At 42.7% G+C, this 18,444-nt stretch overlaps 1 protein-coding gene across 8 annotated transcripts in view; it reads left to right on the top strand.

The window, feature by feature from the left end:
* LOC103478279 (zinc finger protein 516) overlaps positions 1-18,444 on the top strand; it is a 57,513-nt gene that overhangs the window by 30,442 nt on the left and 8,627 nt on the right. For 7 of the 8 annotated variants that reach the window (XR_001777439.1, XM_008432004.2, XM_008432005.2 and 4 more), the window contains exons 2-4: positions 5,638-7,741; positions 9,629-10,933; positions 15,991-16,095. Coding sequence is in view for 7 of the 8 variants with exons in the window: in XM_008432004.2 (XP_008430226.1) it covers positions 5,995-7,741; positions 9,629-10,933; positions 15,991-16,095 (3,157 nt within the window). In the remaining variant the exon portion in view is untranslated. Of the gene's footprint in view, positions 1-5,637; positions 7,742-9,628; positions 10,934-15,990; positions 16,096-18,390; positions 18,409-18,444 lie in introns of all 8 variants that reach the window. The other variant, XM_008432009.2, reaches the window with a different exon arrangement.

The following is an 18,444-nucleotide window of genomic DNA, read 5'->3' as shown; positions in this document are numbered from 1 at the left end:
GGGCGACTGGTTAAAGATTTCGTAAAGGACATCAGTAACAGTCTGGCCATATTTTTCTTGCAGAAATTTGCAAACAAACAGAAAAAAAAACCTTATTCAGAAGTTCTGCTTCAGTTAAGCACTTATGTATGGAAAAAACGTAAAAAGTAGGTGTCAGGCGACGAGACAACCCTTCCTACAAGTGTTAATGTCCTTGATGGGGGTATGTAGTTTTTTAATTAAGTTGAGCAATTAGTCGGAGCGCGGGTTTCTCCACGGTGTGAAAAAGAATCTGATCCAGGCGAATGTGTTCAGCAGTTCAATATCGGTGTTTCTGGAAAATGTGACTCATGAAGTGACAGACAAGAATCAGCGGGAGGTTGCAACGGGCTCTGACTAATTTCTGGTTGACAAAACGTCTGACTGTTCAGTCACTGGTCTGATTTCATGATGTTTTCTAAGAGTTACCTGGTCCCTACAAGAGCAGAACCAAGATAAATGGGAGTAGTGTGTAAGCCTGTTTCAATAAGCAATAAATCAATTCATCTCATGATAAATTAAAACAAGCTCAATCATTTGCATTTGCATGATTGCATGTTATTCTTGTGTTTCTTTCTATCGAAGACTGAATCTCAGAAGCCTCAGAAGAAATTTGTTTAGGGAGACTTAACCATGTATTGTATTTATTGTTTCGGCCTTAGTTGTTCTTTCAGAGGGTGTACTCGCATTATGCCTTTATATTACATGAAAATGATCTCAAAACAATAATATCATCATTTATCGCAATCATTTCTGGGCCGATTTTTCGTCCGGCAAAGTTTGCTATCATGACAGGCCTAATGGTGTGTAATGTAATGGCTTTTTAAATTGTTTTATTGAAGCAGAAAGAAGCAATGCCTTAATTACATGGGTATGAGAAGTTTTGTTTATGGACATAGGAGGGAATGAGATGGTGGATAGTTGTATGAACTGGTGAAGGGCCAAACTGGCCCGGATCGTTAAGAGTAGGTTAAAAACAAACACAAACGTAACACTGTAAACGGGTCCTCTTCTGGGCTTCACGGACAATTTAACGGTGCTCGTTTCAAGATTCTCTCCAGATGTGGACCTCACAAGTCCACCCCAAACAGAAATAGCCGGGCCTGCTTCGTATCGGCCCACTTATGGATGGGAAAAATCCGAGCGGATTTCCTGCTCTCTCCCGTTCCTCCGCCCACTGCGCCTCGGCGCTCGGATAGCAGGGCAGAAGAGAGCCTGAGCTCGTTCGGATGGAGGCGGCGGTGGTAGGGTCGGGGGGTCGGGGGTTGTGGTTTGTTTTTGTTTGACACAGCAGTCATCATCAACTGAGCGAAGGGCTCCATTCATTCCCGGTGACTCATCATACGCCTGCTCAAGTGTCCATTAGTGACAAGGTGCTCGACTGAGGTTGGATAGGTCACTGTGTTTCAGGATGATTATCTCCCTGCAGGCTCAGAGAAACAGGTGTTAAATGTTGGGATGGGTGGAACATTTACACTCCGAAATAAAAGACCAATTGCCGCTCCAGTTAGGGTTAAACACGGCCAATTTTATTTATTTATTTATTTTTTTTACCTTTTTCTTTAGGCTGTCTCCGCATGGAAGACTTGCGAAGAAGCATTATTATTTTTAATAAAAGAAAAACAAGTATCCCAGCAGTTTTTGTTTTTGGTTAATCTTTTGAAACATCTTCTCGTTTTTGATGACTCCAGCGATTAGTAATCTTGTTCATCTCTCCTGGACAGTTCCCCCCCACCTCCCTCTCTGTAAGCCATTTATTTATTTTTTCTCTCTCTTTAGCCACAGTTTTCAGGGGCCCACATTGTTTCCCCTCTGGTGGATAATCTGATTACATTTCAATTTGCACGTGACTGTCTGGTGGAGGACAGGCTTACTGCTGCATCGTCTGAACGCTGGTCAGTGAGGCTATTTAATGGGAAATAAGATCATTATCCCCTGATTTTTTTTTTTTTTTTTTTAGCACCAGAAGCAGAAGAAACGAGTAACATTATAATGTGGAGACAAAGAGCAGATGGAATTTTTTTTATTGTACCGTTGTACGTTATTTCTTGCAGTGGCATAATCTCACTGAAAATGTACGAAAAATCAGAAATTTAAGAACATTTAGTTGGAGAGAAAATCCCAAAGATTATTTTATTATTTTCTTTTATAAAATTCTTTACGCCCAGTTATTGAAACACTTCTAATAAAACAAATATGGAAATACAATTTTTTTTTAATTATGGAAATTTAAGCATTTTAAAGTCACTAATAAATGACTGTTAAACCCTGTCTGTCTTAGGCACTCTTCAAAATGGGAAGCACAAGAAAACATGCCATTCAAAAGCGAGGCGTGCGATTGGTCTTCAAAATTCAAGAAATTATTATTAGAGGAAAAAAATGCTACTCATTGAAAAAAATGTTAAAGTTGAAAGCAAATTGAAACACCAGGACGGATAAGGATCCATTTTTATCTTGTCGCCACCCACAGAGAGCAGGACCGTAAGGGAAGTAAAACAAATTCCTAAAGTTCACTTTTAGAGAACAATTCTGTGTTTTGGAAAACTTAAAACAACTCTCTCTGCCCCACCATCACAAATGTAAACTTGTGAAGTTAACCAAACGCTGCCAGGAATTTCACTGTAAGACTGTGGTTTGGACAGTTGAGGCGAAGGGTGAATTTTTCAGGAACAAAAACTCAAAGTGGATCTGGGATGACGATGCAGAAAAGCACCTAACCTCCACTGTTACGAATGCTGGGGAACATATGTGATGCTGTGGACGAATCAGTGGTTCTTTTTATTTGAAACTTTGGCCTCTTTGATCAGCTCATGTTCAACGTAGCTCTGATGGACTTTTCATTTTAAAAGTATAAGAATTCAAAATTGCCAAATGAGCAGAGACATAAAATAATAAATGTTCTTCTAAAAACCACCTGAGTCTCCAGAGCTAATGCCTTTCAAAAATCTGTGAGATTTTATATTTGACAAAATGTAGCCATATTGGCAAAATGTATTTTATTTCTGAATTTATTAAGTATGTATTACCATTAAAAGTAATTTTTTCTCTTAAATTTACAGTGTAAGAATATGCCATAAAGTGCATATTCTTACATATGGCAGCGTATTATGTGTTCCTAATAAGGGTTATACATAAATATGTAAAAATATATTTAGTTCTCTCATATGCAGAAGTAAAAATACCACCAACCATTTACTTTCTCAGAATTAGTAATACGGTGTATGAAACAGATGGACAGATCCACTTATTCCTTTAAAGGCCATTTTTATAACTTTATGTCACTTGTGTTGGAAATTGTAAACAGGTCAGATCACAAATATGGATCTTAATACAATGCAGAAGAAAAACAGCTTTTCTGACTTTTCCCTGGCATTAGTATAAATATTCTACCACCCCAAACGACCAGCTAATGGAAGTTTGACATGCGCGTTTATTTACACTGAATCCAAAAGTTATTCACATGGAAAACGGAGGCTGGAGGTGATGCGTCATTGATGATTTTCCTGTGTGGAACATGAACAGAACACAGACTGTTTCTGATCATGCTAGCTCCCTGATGCAAAAGTAAAAAAGCAGCAATAACTTAAACCACTGTAGCATTTTTTTTTGCTGTTTACATTGTTTTTATTGCTATATGTAACTGAAAACGCTTCACTGTTTTGGTCCTGATTATGTGTTTCAGACAGGAAGATCATTTTTGGTGCACTGTCCCCTACCTCAATTTCCCATTTAAATAATTGATGGCTTCTTTGCAAAGACCCACCCAATGCAAACATGGCAGCACTTTAAAATGTTCCCTGACGTGGCGTCCACATGAACTGTTATAACATTGTTAAATCCGAGTCGCTTTAGGAAGCAAGAAGTGTGCATTCGTCTTGGTTCCTCTTGTGAGTAGGTGTTGGCTTTAGACTCTGGGACAAGCTAATCTAGATTTAACCTCAATGAAGACAAGAGAAAATTATCCACTGCATGCATCACCTGCGTAGACCCTTTAAACAGAACCACACACTTGAAAACCAATGAGCTATCTCTTCCTATCACTTTGTTTTTGTGGGACACCTGAGTGACAATTCATCATTTTAGGAAAAATAACTTGGGGAGAAAGAGTGAAAAGCAAACCAATCTGACAGTAGTTGAGAAAACCTTTTGGACGAAGGTGAAAATCTGAAAGCCACTTCGATTCATGCGCTCTTTTAGGACTCACTGACAGTTTAAAGGGAGCTTTAAACTGTCCTCTTTTCTCTTTAGATCTTTTTTCTTCAGTAACTTAAGAGGTCTGGATTTGATAACATACTTTGTTTCTAAAGAATGTCAGCCACATCTGCACTCCTGGCGGTGGCGCTTCTCGCTTGTTGGAAGTAAGCTTCCCGGGAACAATCCCAGTATGCCATTCAGGCGCTTTCCAGCAGCCTGTACCAGACTAGATAGATAAGAGGCTCTGGTGCGAGGGTAGTCATTTTCATTGCAAGAATTTAAGACATATGATTGTTCTCCTCCCCCACCTTATCCTCTTGTGATTATGATCAATTATCCACTTGTAATTAGAGCCTGGCAGTAACTGAGCTTATGGGCTCTGACACTCTGTGTAATAGCCTGTAATAATGTTGTCAGTCACATTTCATATAGTCCACGCGCACAGGCAGGCTTCCCGTGGAAATTTCTTTTAACGTTTCCATTGTTTAGTGATGAGAATTGCTGACTTTACGTGTAAAATGTGCCGTTTTGATTGATTAAATGTTCATAACGACCTTTTAAATGAAGCACAATGATGAGATTCACATTTAATCTGGCAACTTTCAGACCAAATAAAAATAAAAATATGCACGAATCACAACACGGTGTTGAGGAGTCCGACCGTTTACTGAGTAAAAAGTGCTCTGGTGGCGTGATATTAGTCAACGCTGTTGAAGTCTCAATGCCTATCTGTATTTCTCTTTCTGTTTGACTCGTACCCCGACCTCATTCAGACTCCCGTTTGAGAAACGGAGCAAAGCAAACTGTCTGAAGAGCCACTTCCTGTTGTGTACTTAAGATCCCTGTCATGTGATAGCGTCAGTTGATGGAGGCGTGCGGGGAGGGGAGCGGGGAGGGGAGCGGGGAGGGAATAGGGTGGCACTGCTGCTGATCTTGCTGATGTGCACACAACTACCATTCCCCCTCACCTCAGCCATCACCCTGATTGTGTAAAGTGTTGACTCAGCCGCTGTGGCATCAAGACCCTCCAACCCCCCCCCCCCCCCCAGGCTGTGCACCACTAAGGCACAATCACAGAGCCACTACATAGACCTGAATAGCAGCGGTGCACAACACTAGCTTGAAAGTAGTTTATCTAAACTCCATTTTATTGGCTTTGTATGTTTGCTTGGTGTTTATTGGCCGTGTTTTACGTTACCACTGCAAATGTGTGTTTTGACCTACAATGATTGTCAACTTTTGATCTTTGATCTACCTAGAATTAAGCAAACAGCTCGCAAATTCTGCCAACAATACTTTTTTTTATCCACCTGTTTACATATTAAAATATCAGATTAGTTTTATTGATTTTGAAGCTAAAGTGACACAGATTTACTAACAATTTTCCCTGTTTGTTTCCTTTTTTGTCTCCTTTCAACTCTGCAGGTCCTGTGATGGAAATTTCACTGTGACACATGTGTGGAAATACACTAGAATTAAGGCTAACCGAGCCAGAACAAGGAGTACAAAAAGTGTTGTGGATCAGCAGAACCTGAGAAAAATCGCCTTAATCGACAATGACGATCAGGACCTGAAAAAGAAACTGATATGTTCAGTTTTTACTTGAGCAGTGAGGTACACAGTTCACTGACTTTATTAGTATCTTGAGATCTGAGTGTGGCATTTTAGCTGACGGGACTGATACAGAAATATATCCCTAGATGTACTTCTCTAGATAGCAGTGATTTCCAATGTTTCTGAACCTGTGAACAACCAGGTACAAAAGGGGGTTTCATCCATACCATGAATCCTAGAGACAGCGTAGAGGTCATGGAGACCCAGGAGAAGCTGACTGGCAAAAAAGCCAACACTGAAAAGGAGTTTGAAGGCGAGGATGACAAAATCCCAGAGGCATACAACTGCAACATCTGTGGACGCAGCTTCCCTTTCCTCAGCTCATTCTCGCAGCACATGAGACGCCACACGGGCGCACGCCCTTATAAATGTCCCTACTGCGACCACAGGGCATCTCAGAAGGGCAACCTCAAAGTCCATATCCGCAGCCACAAACTGGGCACGCTGTCCAGCCACCACTCTAATGAGGACGAAGAGGGCGGAGCAGAGGAGGAGGAGATGAAGGTTTCCGAGGGTCTGGATGGAGGCACCAGTCCAACTAAGAGCAGCTCTGCCTGCAACAAGATGATCAACGGGGATGTCGGAGAGGAGAGTCGAAGGAAAATGCCTGCGCGGAGCATGAAAAGAGAAAAGTCTGTCAGCAACCAGCGGCCGTATTGTTGCCGCCTTTGTGGGTATGAGGCCCTGCGGGAAGACCAGCTCCTGAGCCACATTGAGAAAGTCCACATTACAGCAGACGCAGAAGAGGACACGGTCACAGTTAAGGAAGAGGTCATTACCGAGCCTGATACCGTCCAGCCGCAAAGCGATGGGACGTTCCCCTGCGAGACCTGTGGCCAGGTGTTCAGCCAGGCCTGGTTTCTGAAGTCACACATGAAGAAACACGCCGGAATCCTTGATCACTGCTGCCGAATATGTGGAAGAAGGTTCCGCGAAGCCTGGTTTCTCAAGTCGCATATGAAAACCCACAATACCAGGTCCAGGTCTCGCTCCAAAGCAGATTCGGCAGAGCCTCCCACCACTATAAATGACGTAGCACAGGATCCTGACATAACGACAACTTCTGTTACATCTGTCTATCAGATGTGCTCGAAATGTGGAAACCTTTTCCACAGCAAAGAAAGCCTGAGAGCCCACGATAAAGTTCACAGTCCTAATTGTGGCAGAAAATCCCCAGTTCACTGCAGGTCTACTGATGATGAGGATTCACCAGCTGCGAAGAGACGTCTCCTGGAATACTTTAACCTACAATGCGTTGAGGGAAAGACGCCGGGTGAAGAGGAGGACAGCGAGCAAAGAACTCTTGGTCAAAGGATTCCAGAATTAGATCCAGTTTGCAGCTACCAGGCTTGGCAATTAGCCACTAAAGGAAGAGTTGTAGAGCCAGTGGAGCCAAGTTACAAAGCTTCATATAGCGGAGGGAGCATGGAGGACGAAGCCCTTACCGATGCCGCAGTGGTTTATGAGAAGGAGAACAGCCGTTATGTCTTGCAAGGCCAAGAAAAACGCAGCTCAGGGAGACGCAGCAGCTCAGGGTTGGGAAGCCACACATCTTCAGGCGACAGGACACCGGAGAGCCTCAGCGACTCAGAGTACCGCCCCTCAAGTCGACAGGACAAACGGCGACCATCCCAGTCTTCTTCCAAAGGCAAAGAGTGCTTCGAGTGTGGCAAGATGTTCCGCAGCCGCCATCAGATGATCGTCCACCAGCGGGTTCATAGGAAGGATGGCGGCAGGGCACCAGTGGGAGACAAGGAAAGAACTGGAAGGGACGATCAGTGGGGACCCACCAGTGACCCGGAGTCCGGTTGCCCCAGCAGACCCAGCACCCCAGGGTATGGAGATTCTCCACCTGCGTCGACGCTTGGAGATCAGGCTTCCGAGATGGGAACCTCGAACTCTGGGGAAATTGCAGGTACTTTTGACTTTTTCGGTTCTCCTTTTTACACAACAAAAATTCTTTACATAACAGAGGTATAAAACAGTAACGAGAAAAATAACTGTCATTATAGATAAATAAAAAGGATTTGCTAGTAAGTACTTGCCTTACGTTATGGCTTCTAGTGCTTTGCATTAGCTGTTGAAACTGGAACAAACTCTGTCAGCAGTTTTAATTGCAGAAAGGACTGTAGACCTCATTAAGTCTCCCACTCGATACCTCTGTCACTCTGATGTAAACAACTAATGATGAAGAATGCTCGGCTTATCAGACTCTTTGGAATGGACACTGGAGCCACCATGTGGTGAAATGTCCAAACTTCATCAGTGTGAGTTACACTTTAAAAAAGTGCTGTTTAAAAACACTATCAAACAGATCGCAGAGCTTCCAGTCCTGCTGGAGAGTTTGTTGACATTATTATGTAATATGAACCAGCTGTAAACTTCACAGCTTAACTGAGGCTCTTCTTCCTGATGGCACCTCAGCAGTACAAAAGGCATTTTTGGAATGCTAATCATTTTTAGCGACCTTTGTAGCCTAGTGACACTACGGCGTAAATAGAAAAATAAAAAAGAAAAGACAAAAGAAAATATGACCATTACTTTAAAATGCTCAACGATGGATTGTAATATGTTTTTCCTAATATTTCTGCATAACCTGATGCATTTGTTTATATCAGCAACGAAAGAAAGCGATCGTCTCCGCTCTTCCCAGCTGGTGCTGACATTCTAAAATAGCTGCAACATTTCTTCAGGCCCAATTGAGCTGTGTGCTATTTCAGGTCTTCCTGTCTCAGGAAACTAGCCCCCCTTCTCTCCCCCTTTAGATCTGTGTGTGAATATGCTTTTCACTTACTGTTATATCTTTCAGCTACTTAAGCATCCTTTTATGTTAATGTTAAAACAGATTGCTGTGAGAGAGAGTTAGTTAGCAACATGAGGGAACAAACAAAAGGGGTTGTTGCACTTGGGCATTCCCAGGCAGGGGCATCTCCTTTCTAGTAGTAGGTTGAAGTGTAGATCATTTTTTCTTCTTGGTTTATCTCTGTATGTCTACAAACGTACACAATGTCCTGATATTCCTATTTGTTTTTGTATTGATGAGTGACATTTTTTAAATGACTTACTCTTGGTATTTTGTAGTTCCGACAAGAACTTGTTTCCTGGCTAGAGAAAACTTTGATTAATGTGGAAAACCATTTTTTTTTTTTTCAATTACAAGGCTGTGGACGCCACCTTGTGGACAATTGAGGGAGTTGCACATCAGAGAAATTGATCAGTTCAATGAAACAAATGTAAACAAAAAACGTACAATAGAAATCTCTGCAGAGGATCTTAAAAAACATAATAATAATAATAATAATAATAATAATAATAATAATAATAATAATAATAATAAGACATAGTTATTATTATTATTATGGTTATTATTAATTATTATTATTATTATTATTATTATTATTATTATTATTATTATTATTATAACCATTATAATTATATTATTAAATTTATAATTATTATTATAATGTCATTATCATTATGACTACTAGTCATAATGATTCAAATATAGTAAAAATCCAAAGTCATATCCATCAATATTTATCATCATGCTACAACAAACCTAACAAATGTGTTCATTGTTTGATTTATTCATGGTGTTGAACTAGAAACTAATCTTAAGGTGACCTTTAAATCAGATTTTATTTTGGGCTACACTGACCCCTGGTGGTTACTTACTATAACTACATCCAGACGAAATTCAGATAAATCTGTAGGATTGTTGCCGGAGTTAGATTGGTATATTAAACATTGTTTAGTTTGTAGTGCCTGATTTTAGTAACTATGATTTTTTTTTCCCTCACAGATGAAAAGCCATACATCTGCAGCCTTTGTGACTTTGTCACCACAGAGTCGCAGGCCTACTTCACCCATGTTCGTGTCCAACACCAGGCTGCCTCCAAAGACAGACCCAGCCCTGTCCCCAGTCCCAGCTCCAGCTCAGACAGAGGGTCTCTCAGCAGTTATCCCAAACTTAAGAAAGCTTTTACTCCAGGGCTAAAAACCTCTCCAAATGCTTATCTCTCTGCTCGTCCTTCTTCATCTGATCCCGCCATGATCCCGATGGATTTATGTGTGAGAGCCAATGGGATCAGGGGCGTAGCCTCTATAACTTTAGATAAAAAGAACCTCCCAAGCCATAAGTGCTCCTTCTGCTCTCACTCCACCCGCTACCCAGAGGTGCTCTGGATGCATCAGACAGTGGCTCACCGCATCAACAGCAGTAGCTCCAATCTGGCTCCAAAATGGGCTGTTAAGAACAACTCTAAGACTTCCAGGGACAGTACTTCGTCCTCAAAGAGACGCACCGGACCTCCACCTGTGCTGGAAGGGAAGGAATGCCAGCCGCTCCCTCCAACCGTGCGGAGCCAGCGGACGCGGCCTCCTACCTGCACCAGTGAAACTGTAAAAAAGAGCAGGCCGGTCAGTCACGCAGTCACCCCATCATCATCTTCTACACCTTGTACGCCATCCTCAAGAATCTCTTCATCGGCATCAGGCAAGCAGGTTGGGAGAGTCCCCGTTCGGCCAGTCAGCAGCAGTAGCAGTAAACGTATGGAGGACCAAAGTCAGCGCTTCAGACCCAAGGCGGAAATCTATCCTCGTGTCAGCACTCGGGCACCTTCTGGCTCTTCGGAGAAGAACACTGGGAGCCGCTCTCGACTGCCTGCATCAGGCCTCAGTTCCTCCGCAGTGTCCAGGATGGCAGACCGCTACATGATGCCTCAGGAGGGTCTGGGCTTCATGCTGACCAACCAACACAGCCTCTCAGAGTACAGCCGAGCCCGGGGCTCCCCTCATCAACCGCTCCCCAGTTCCCAAATCCACAGTCGGCCAAATCCTTCAAGACCCAATGCCATCAACCACTGTTTGCCCACAACGCACAGCTACGGCGTCTCCCAGACACAGGGAGCCGTGGCGCAGGCCTCTTCCTCCCCCTCATTATCTTCAATACCGTCAGAGAGCCGTAGGGATGTGAAGCAAGAGCCGATTGGAGAGACACCAGACATGTCAACCGACGTCCTGGGCTACCTTAAGAAATACAACCCGCACGATCTGGCTCCTTTCTACCACCACTGGGGTGCAGCCAACTCTCTGATGGACCCCACAGGTATAAATTACTCATTAACCACACTCTGTTCATACATTTACACCAAATTGTTATGCTTCTACGATGAAAAGCACTTTCTCACATGAAATTCCCCATCATCAGCTCACAAAAGTAGCTTCAAGCAGCTGATCTCAGAGAAAATGTCAAGTGTCAGAAGGAATAAAGAAATGCTTACTGAAATTGGATGGCTTGCTTCTGAGCCCTTTCGAACAACAATAGCTGGCAGAAGAAAAATCTATAAAGAGAGTGCCCTACCTTGCTGCTCTGGCCTTCTGGCAAAGAGCCACTCGCGCCGTGCTCAGGCTTTTACAAAAATGTAGATGCGGCGACACCGCCTCCTGCAGACCAAACCGGTGTATGCGCTTCTATTTTGCAGCTCCTATTAACATGATGGAAATGGTGGGTGTAACCAGGAAGGATCTAAACTCTAACCCTTGACCTGCCTGGTAGATGCAGTAAAACATACCCTCAGGGTAATACCACCACCACCGTGTCTCATGGTGTCTCATCACCTCGTAATATTACGAGGTGATGTAGTGATCCATATGTAAGCCCAGATCACTTTTTGAACGCATCACTTTGACCCGCTTGTCCCACCACATGGTATGTGGCAAACTTCAAGCAGAAACTCTCATGACTTTCCTTCCAAAATGGCTTTCTTTGAGCTGAGCTGTCAATCTCCTTCACAGTTCTATCAAGTCAAGGCAGTGCAAAATACCTTACACCATTGACACTTATTTCAGTCACCAATTATGAAACAAGCAATAAACATTACACCTTTTCAAACACCATCATCAAGCAAATACACATTGAATATTTTGATCGATGTTCCAGTTACTAGGAATCAAACGGAAACTCAGTGGTTCAGTCTTTGCAGTTTTCCAGAAGCTTGTTCCAGATTTATGGTGCATAGAAGCTGAATGCTGCATCTCCATGCTTGGTTCTGGTTCTGGGGAGGCAGAACAGATCAAAACCAGAAGACATGAGAGGTCTGGAAGGTTGATACAGCAACAGCAGATCTTTAATGTATTGCGGTGTTAAGCCGTTCATAAACTCCATTCATCCTTGTCCCTAGTGGGATTGACAGGATTTTTTTTTACTGATAAAAGTATTTTAAAGTTTATTATTTGAGCTACAGGAAGCCAGTGGAAGGACTTCAGAACTGGGGGGATGTGTTCCATCTTGCTAGTTTTAGTGAGAACATGAGCAGTGGCATTCTGGATCAGCTGCAGCAGTAATCAATGCAACTAAAGAAACACATGGATGAGTTTCTCTACATCCTGATCATTTAACCCTGGAAAGGTTATTTAGGTGATAGCAGGTTGCCTATGTAACTGTCTTTATGTGACTAAAGGGTTTCCAGCTGTAGTAACTGAAGTCTACTATGAAAATATCAGGTTGTCTTACTTAAAAGCATTCATCATTTCATTTCCACTCCACAGAAATATGCGCCTTTGTGTTGTTCCCTCACATGAAACCCCCATGAATCGCGCTGAAGTTCCTGGTTGGACTTGAATGTTCTTGGGTTTAAGATGTAAAAGCAGTAGTAGTGCGTAGATAACATTTGTCTTTTTTTTTTTTTTCTAACCGTGAAAGACGCGAGAGAACCTTTTCTGCTCTCAGGTCTGCGAGGCATTCACGGACCCCCGCTCCACTGTTCCAGAAAGCTGTCACAAACTGTTTGGGTTACGGCGCTCCGCCTGACGAAGAGACTCGCGCAGAGGAAAGCGAACAAAAAGAAAAGGGAGGCCAAAAAAAAAAACAAGAGAGAGATGAGACAGAATAATTACCCCACCAGCTGCTTTGGAAATGGTCATTACCCAACATCCGTAATATTTGCCCAGTTTGGGTTGTGTCTCTGAGGTCAAGCGGGGCTGTACAGAGCCAGGGGTCAGAGACAACAGCCCCAGAGCAGACGTGTGACATCGCTGTCACCCGTCCAGGCGCATATCGTCACCATCTGCCTTAGCCCTTTGAGTCACATGCTATAAAGTGACCTTTTTTGAGCAACTGAGTCTTTCTCCTGTTTCCCTCTGTAGTACGTGCCGACATGTACGTGTGTGTGTGTGTGTGTGTGTGTTGGTGCGCTTGTGTTTTCTGTCCAGCTCTGTCTTGTCTTTCATTAGTGCGTCAGTGAGAAGGGCTGGCGGCCCAGAGTAGAAGTGGAGTATCCAGAGGCCAGCAGTCGGGCTGCCAGACACACTCTCTTTCACCTCTTCCACCTCTCTGTCCTCCTTGTTCCTGCTGTGCCCCCTCCCCATTCACCCGCCGCCCCCTACCAACACAGAAACATTCATAAACAGCTACTAGGTACTCATCCAGGTATGTGCACAGGGGCGATCCTCGTCCGTTGTAGGCTTTGGAAGCATTAAGCGCCACGAAGCCTCGGGCTTGTTATCCGTCAGCAAGAGAGGTCATAGGAGTGTATGTGTGTGTGTTTGTAGGTGTGTGTGTCTGTTACGTCCAGAATGTCATTAAATGGATGCGAGAAGTTTAAAATGCCCCATGCGAATGCTGCCTCTGCTTCCAATATTGAAAGAGGACTGGAAATAAGAATCTAGCGTTGGTTGCAGAAATGGAGCTGGTTACACAAAAGGTATCAAAATGGGTTTTGAAAATGCAAAAAAAAAAAAAGTCCTACTTCATGTTGAAAACCGACTCCTGGAGCCTGTCAGTTCAATGCCAGGCAAAAGTATTGACACAGGTCAGCACAAATTGGTGCGTAGCTGCAAACTGGAAGGAAAATGATAGCTTTTAGTGCATGTGTGTTCAGCTCCCTTTACTCCCATAGCTCTAAATAAAATCAGCTGCAACCATTTACCTTCAAATACTGTGAAACGAGAAAATAAAATCCACCTCTGTTTACTTTAATAGTTCTTTTAAGGCCTCAGAGGTTTTGTAAGGCGCATTCATACCACCTCCGTTTAGTCTGCTTTAGTAGAACTCCGGCTTGTTTGTCTAGAAAGTCCGGTTCATTTGGGGAAGTGTGTATGCGCAATCAAACCAAAAAGCGAACTCTGGTCCACCTAAAAACCTAGCTCCCAGTTCGGTGAAGGTGAACTCTAGCGCAGTTTGAATTCATGTGCGAATGTCAAGCAGACAGGAGTCAGCTCCAAAAACAGGGAGCAGACTAAAGCGCAGGGCATTGTGGGTATTTTACAACCAAAACAAACAAAACGCCTAGCGAGAAAATAATTCTCAGTCTTTTACCAAGGACTGCTAAAATGTCACACCACTCTATTTTTGCCTGCATTTTGAGAAGAAGAAAGACTTGCTTGTCTTCTGCACCAAAAACCATTGAAGGTTTGTGGTGCAGTGCCACCACAGGCGAGGAGGGGAACTGGTTGCTGAAAGTGTTTGACAGTGCAGTGTGAAAGAGAACCACAATGTTAGAATTTTGGTTCCCAATCGAGCCAAGTCTACCGGACTATCAGGTGTGAAAGCATCCTTAAAGAGAACAAACAGCACCAGAAGACCAACCTCCTGAGCTTTGTACACATCAAAATAGAAAGACTATAGCATAACTGCAAACCTACCAAGAGTGTCAACCTGAGCTGACAGGCTGGGAGTAGATAGGCTCATGGTTACTCTGGAGGAGTTGCAGATTTCCCGCAGCTCAGGTGGGAGAATGTTAACTGAACTTAACTGGATGCTATAAGCTAAACTTCTGGTTTGGACTCTTCACCTAGATCAATTCAAGTTTCAAGCAAACATGTTGAGCCTTACAAACTGTACATAACCTCTCTTACTTTGCATTTTGCATAAAGTTTCTCTCTCAAGTTCCTTCTTCCTTGCTGCTTAAGTCCATTAACGTGTCCACGCAACATCAGTGTTACTGTCTGCGTGCGCGCGTGTGTGTGTGAGTATTAGCGCAACCGACCATGTGCCTCACCCTCTACCAAACACGCACACTCAGTTCTTGAAACACGTACGCATACCGACACACACACACCTGACATGTGACACGCGGGCAGCGGAGCGGGCACATCACAGCCGGGGCGTTTTAATTGCCTGTAATTTATGCAGTGTGTGTATGTGTGTGTGTGTTGCTGTCAGCCTCTGAGATGATGCTGTGTGACAGCTGCAGTCCAGCCCCCCGAGCGAGCCGCTCATAATGACACATTAGACATACTAATGATGCCTCCCCGAGACCATTGCTGATGCTACCTAGCTCCGCCGCATCACCCAGGCTTTTACACGCACACTCACACACACACGTACACCCCCCCCCTCCTCCCACACACACACACACGCACACACACATACACATTGAGTCCATTACTGACCTTTATGTCTTCATTTGGTTCCTTCAAACATGGTGGACATTGCCTTCCCACTTGTAGCAGTGTTCTGATCGGTTGTAAGTTAACGGTAGCTCCAGATTTTTTTTTTCTGTTTGTTCTCCAAAAAGAGGCATTTTACAACGGAAATTAGGGAAAAAAACGCCATGGAGTTTTTTTCATATTGGAAAAAAAGATGTCTTAAAGTCAGATCCGTTTATTCACAAGAACTGAGCCTCATATTCTTACCATGCCTCCCAAAAGTATTCATATATCTATGCCTGTCGCAGTAAGCAATAAATCCATTAAAACAAGCTCAACCGTTTACATTTGCATGATTTATTTATTTTTCTCCTCACTTTCTTTTTACCAAAAACAAAAGTCCTCAGTCCGGTACTTTGGGCTCAACTGGCCCTTTTATTGAACGACAACTGAATTATGAAGTCACAGAGATCATAATTAATTTTACTTAAAATATCTTCCAGTTTCAGTATTAAATATTTATTAGAATTTACAGCTTATTGATCTGTAAGAATTCATTGTTGCATTCTTATGCCATTGCCGTTATATGACTTGAAAATTGTGTCAAAATAACATTATTATCGCATAAAATTGTGGGACAATTTATCGTCCAGCAAAATGTTCTTATTGTGACTGGCCTACATACACCTGTAACGTCTGTAGTTACAACTACACACTTCAGTGTACTTAAAATATGCTGTGTCGTGACTAACTGTGCGTTCTTCCCCTTTCCTTCCTGTTTGTGTCCGTGACCAGGCATGCTGAGGTCTCTGATGCGGCAGGGCCAGTGCTTCTGCCGCGAGTGCGGGAAGAGCTTCAGCCAGCCGAGCCACCTGCGCACGCACATGAGGTCCCACACAGGTAAACACGGCCTGGACTCACCACTCTGCAAAAACACAAAAACTTACCAAGTGTTTTTTTGTTTTTGTTTTTTTTTATCTACATAGCTTCCAGTGAAAATATATTGGATTAAGACAAAATTAACTCAGAAGTATCTTTTAAGCAAGATATAAGGAGCTTGTTTTAAGTCAGTAAGTTCTCAGTACTGATGATAAGGTTCTAGATTGTATCATTTATAACATGGGAAAAATGTCTTGTTATAAGTGAAATAATCAGCCAGTGAAACTAGCACTTTATCGTCAATATCAGGGATGTGTATTAAGATGTTTTCACTAGAAGCTAGAGAGAAAATACTTGGTAATATTTTTGTGTTTTTGCAGTGCAAACAGGAACACAAAAATACTTCCACTCATCTGACAAATCAGCAAAACATTCCTTTTTCCGACCGTTACCAAGAGAGTTCTTTGCAGATCTACAGTAATTTGTTAATATCATGCACAGTTAAAAAAAAAAAAGAAAACTCACTTTTCTTATAGCAATATAATTAAGGTGTCACTTCCTGAGTAGATGGTCTTTAAAACGCATTAAAGTTTCCTTAATGGATTTGATCAAAGCTCCAATAAACATTCTTTAAACTTATGAGAATCCGCGCCCGTTCGGTATTTATTAGACGCTTACATCTTTATTAGGCTCTTGAGATGCTGAACTTAAGAAAGTGTTGCACCTCCAGGAGCCTAAACACAACACTGATATTAAAAAACGTCTGCTATTAAGCTCTGCTCTGTGAGTTTATGAAGTCATATTCAGCGAGTTGATGAGAGTTTTAGTTGCTAATCAAGTTCCAAAAACCTAATCGCAGTAACAGTAGGAGGAATGTTAATAATGACCAGCATGATGTTCCGTACGGCGTCCTGCTTTTTTTCTTTTACACATGTACCATTCTCTTGTTATTAATGCGCTTTTCGAACTTCTGTCGCCAATTCTTCATCAGTCACTCACATGGCCGACCCCCACAGCTCCATCCAGCCGCCGGACGGCGTGAGAGATGGTGAATATATGCACGGGAACTCACATTCCCAGTGATTCCTCATTGTCGAACACCGCGTTCCGTCGCTGGCGTCGAGCGGAAATAAATCAAGAGTCGTCTTCCTCTTTTCTTTTTTTTTTTCCCCCTGTTCAGGCCGGGCGTGACAGCCGGAGCTGTGAGTCCCTCCCGCCCTGAGCCGGGCAGCTGTCTCTATTTTTTTTTTGTTCTTTAAACGGAGACGTGATTCGCCGCAGACACCTGACCTGTGAGAAATTGTATACATTATTAATCGCTTGTCAATTAGAGAGATGGAATTGTGCATTCTAATGAAGCGGTACGACGTTCGTCATCGCCAACTTTGGGGAAAACGGATTTGCATGACTCTGAGTGCCACTCACCACAAACAGCTTGGTCTGGACACCCTGGTTGTTGTTTTTTGGTTTTTTTCTCTTCTCCCTACTTATGTCCTTTCATTATTTATTTCTTTTCTTTTCTGGTTTCCTTTTTGTCTCTGTCTTGCTCTGCAAAATGATCCGTACCTCAGAAATTTGTTCCCCAAAATAACTTTTTCATTTAGATTTAATGCCATAGAATAATACAAAGCTGTGCAGGTTTATAAAAGTGAAGAAGAATGATTTTGAAACAAAAAAAAAGAAGTATATCTGACAAATCTGGTGTTCCTTAACTCTGATTAATTAAATCCAGAGTAAACATTTGTTCGCCTAATTAAATAAATAGTTAAAGTGGGTGTAATTCGATCCCAGTATAAATCCAGCTGTTCTATGGAGGACTCTGCAGTTTGCTGGAGAACTCCAGAGAACCGCCTGGCCAGAGACGCACGAGTCTAACTTTGTAGTGATTTGGGGAAAAGTAAAACATTATCTAAGAACAAGTGAGACTTTAACCCCTTGCTGTCCAGCACATGGTTGGTCCAGTTGAGCTGCGTTGTGCTGTCAAAGACCGCTGATCTTGGAAAACAGGAAGCAGCCAACGCCCCAAACCAAGTAACTCAAGGAAAAGAAGAAAAAAAAAAAAGATTAACAACAGAAAACATTATGGGGAAAGAAAATGTTGTAGAAAAATTGGACCAAACAAACTGAACTTTGGCAAAGCACCACCTTGAACGCACCATCTCCACAGCAACAAAAAACAAGAAGCAGGTCAAAGTGTATGAATACTTTTTCATAGCTGTGTATTCCTCCTTCTACCTTTTCTTATTCATTTCCTCTAGTCTGCAGTTTATCTCTTTCTCCCCTTCTTTTCCTTTTCTCTCTTTGTTCTCCTTTCAGCTGCCTGACTCCTGCCTCCTCTCTCTCTCTCTCTCTCTCTCTCTCTCTCTCTCT

Source organism: Poecilia reticulata, linkage group LG16, assembly GCF_000633615.1.
Source record: "Poecilia reticulata strain Guanapo linkage group LG16, Guppy_female_1.0+MT, whole genome shotgun sequence".
NCBI classification, from domain to species: domain Eukaryota; kingdom Metazoa; phylum Chordata; class Actinopteri; order Cyprinodontiformes; family Poeciliidae; genus Poecilia; species Poecilia reticulata.
Note: the sequence above shows the minus strand (reverse complement) of the source record. Positions and strands in the feature narration are given on the sequence as shown.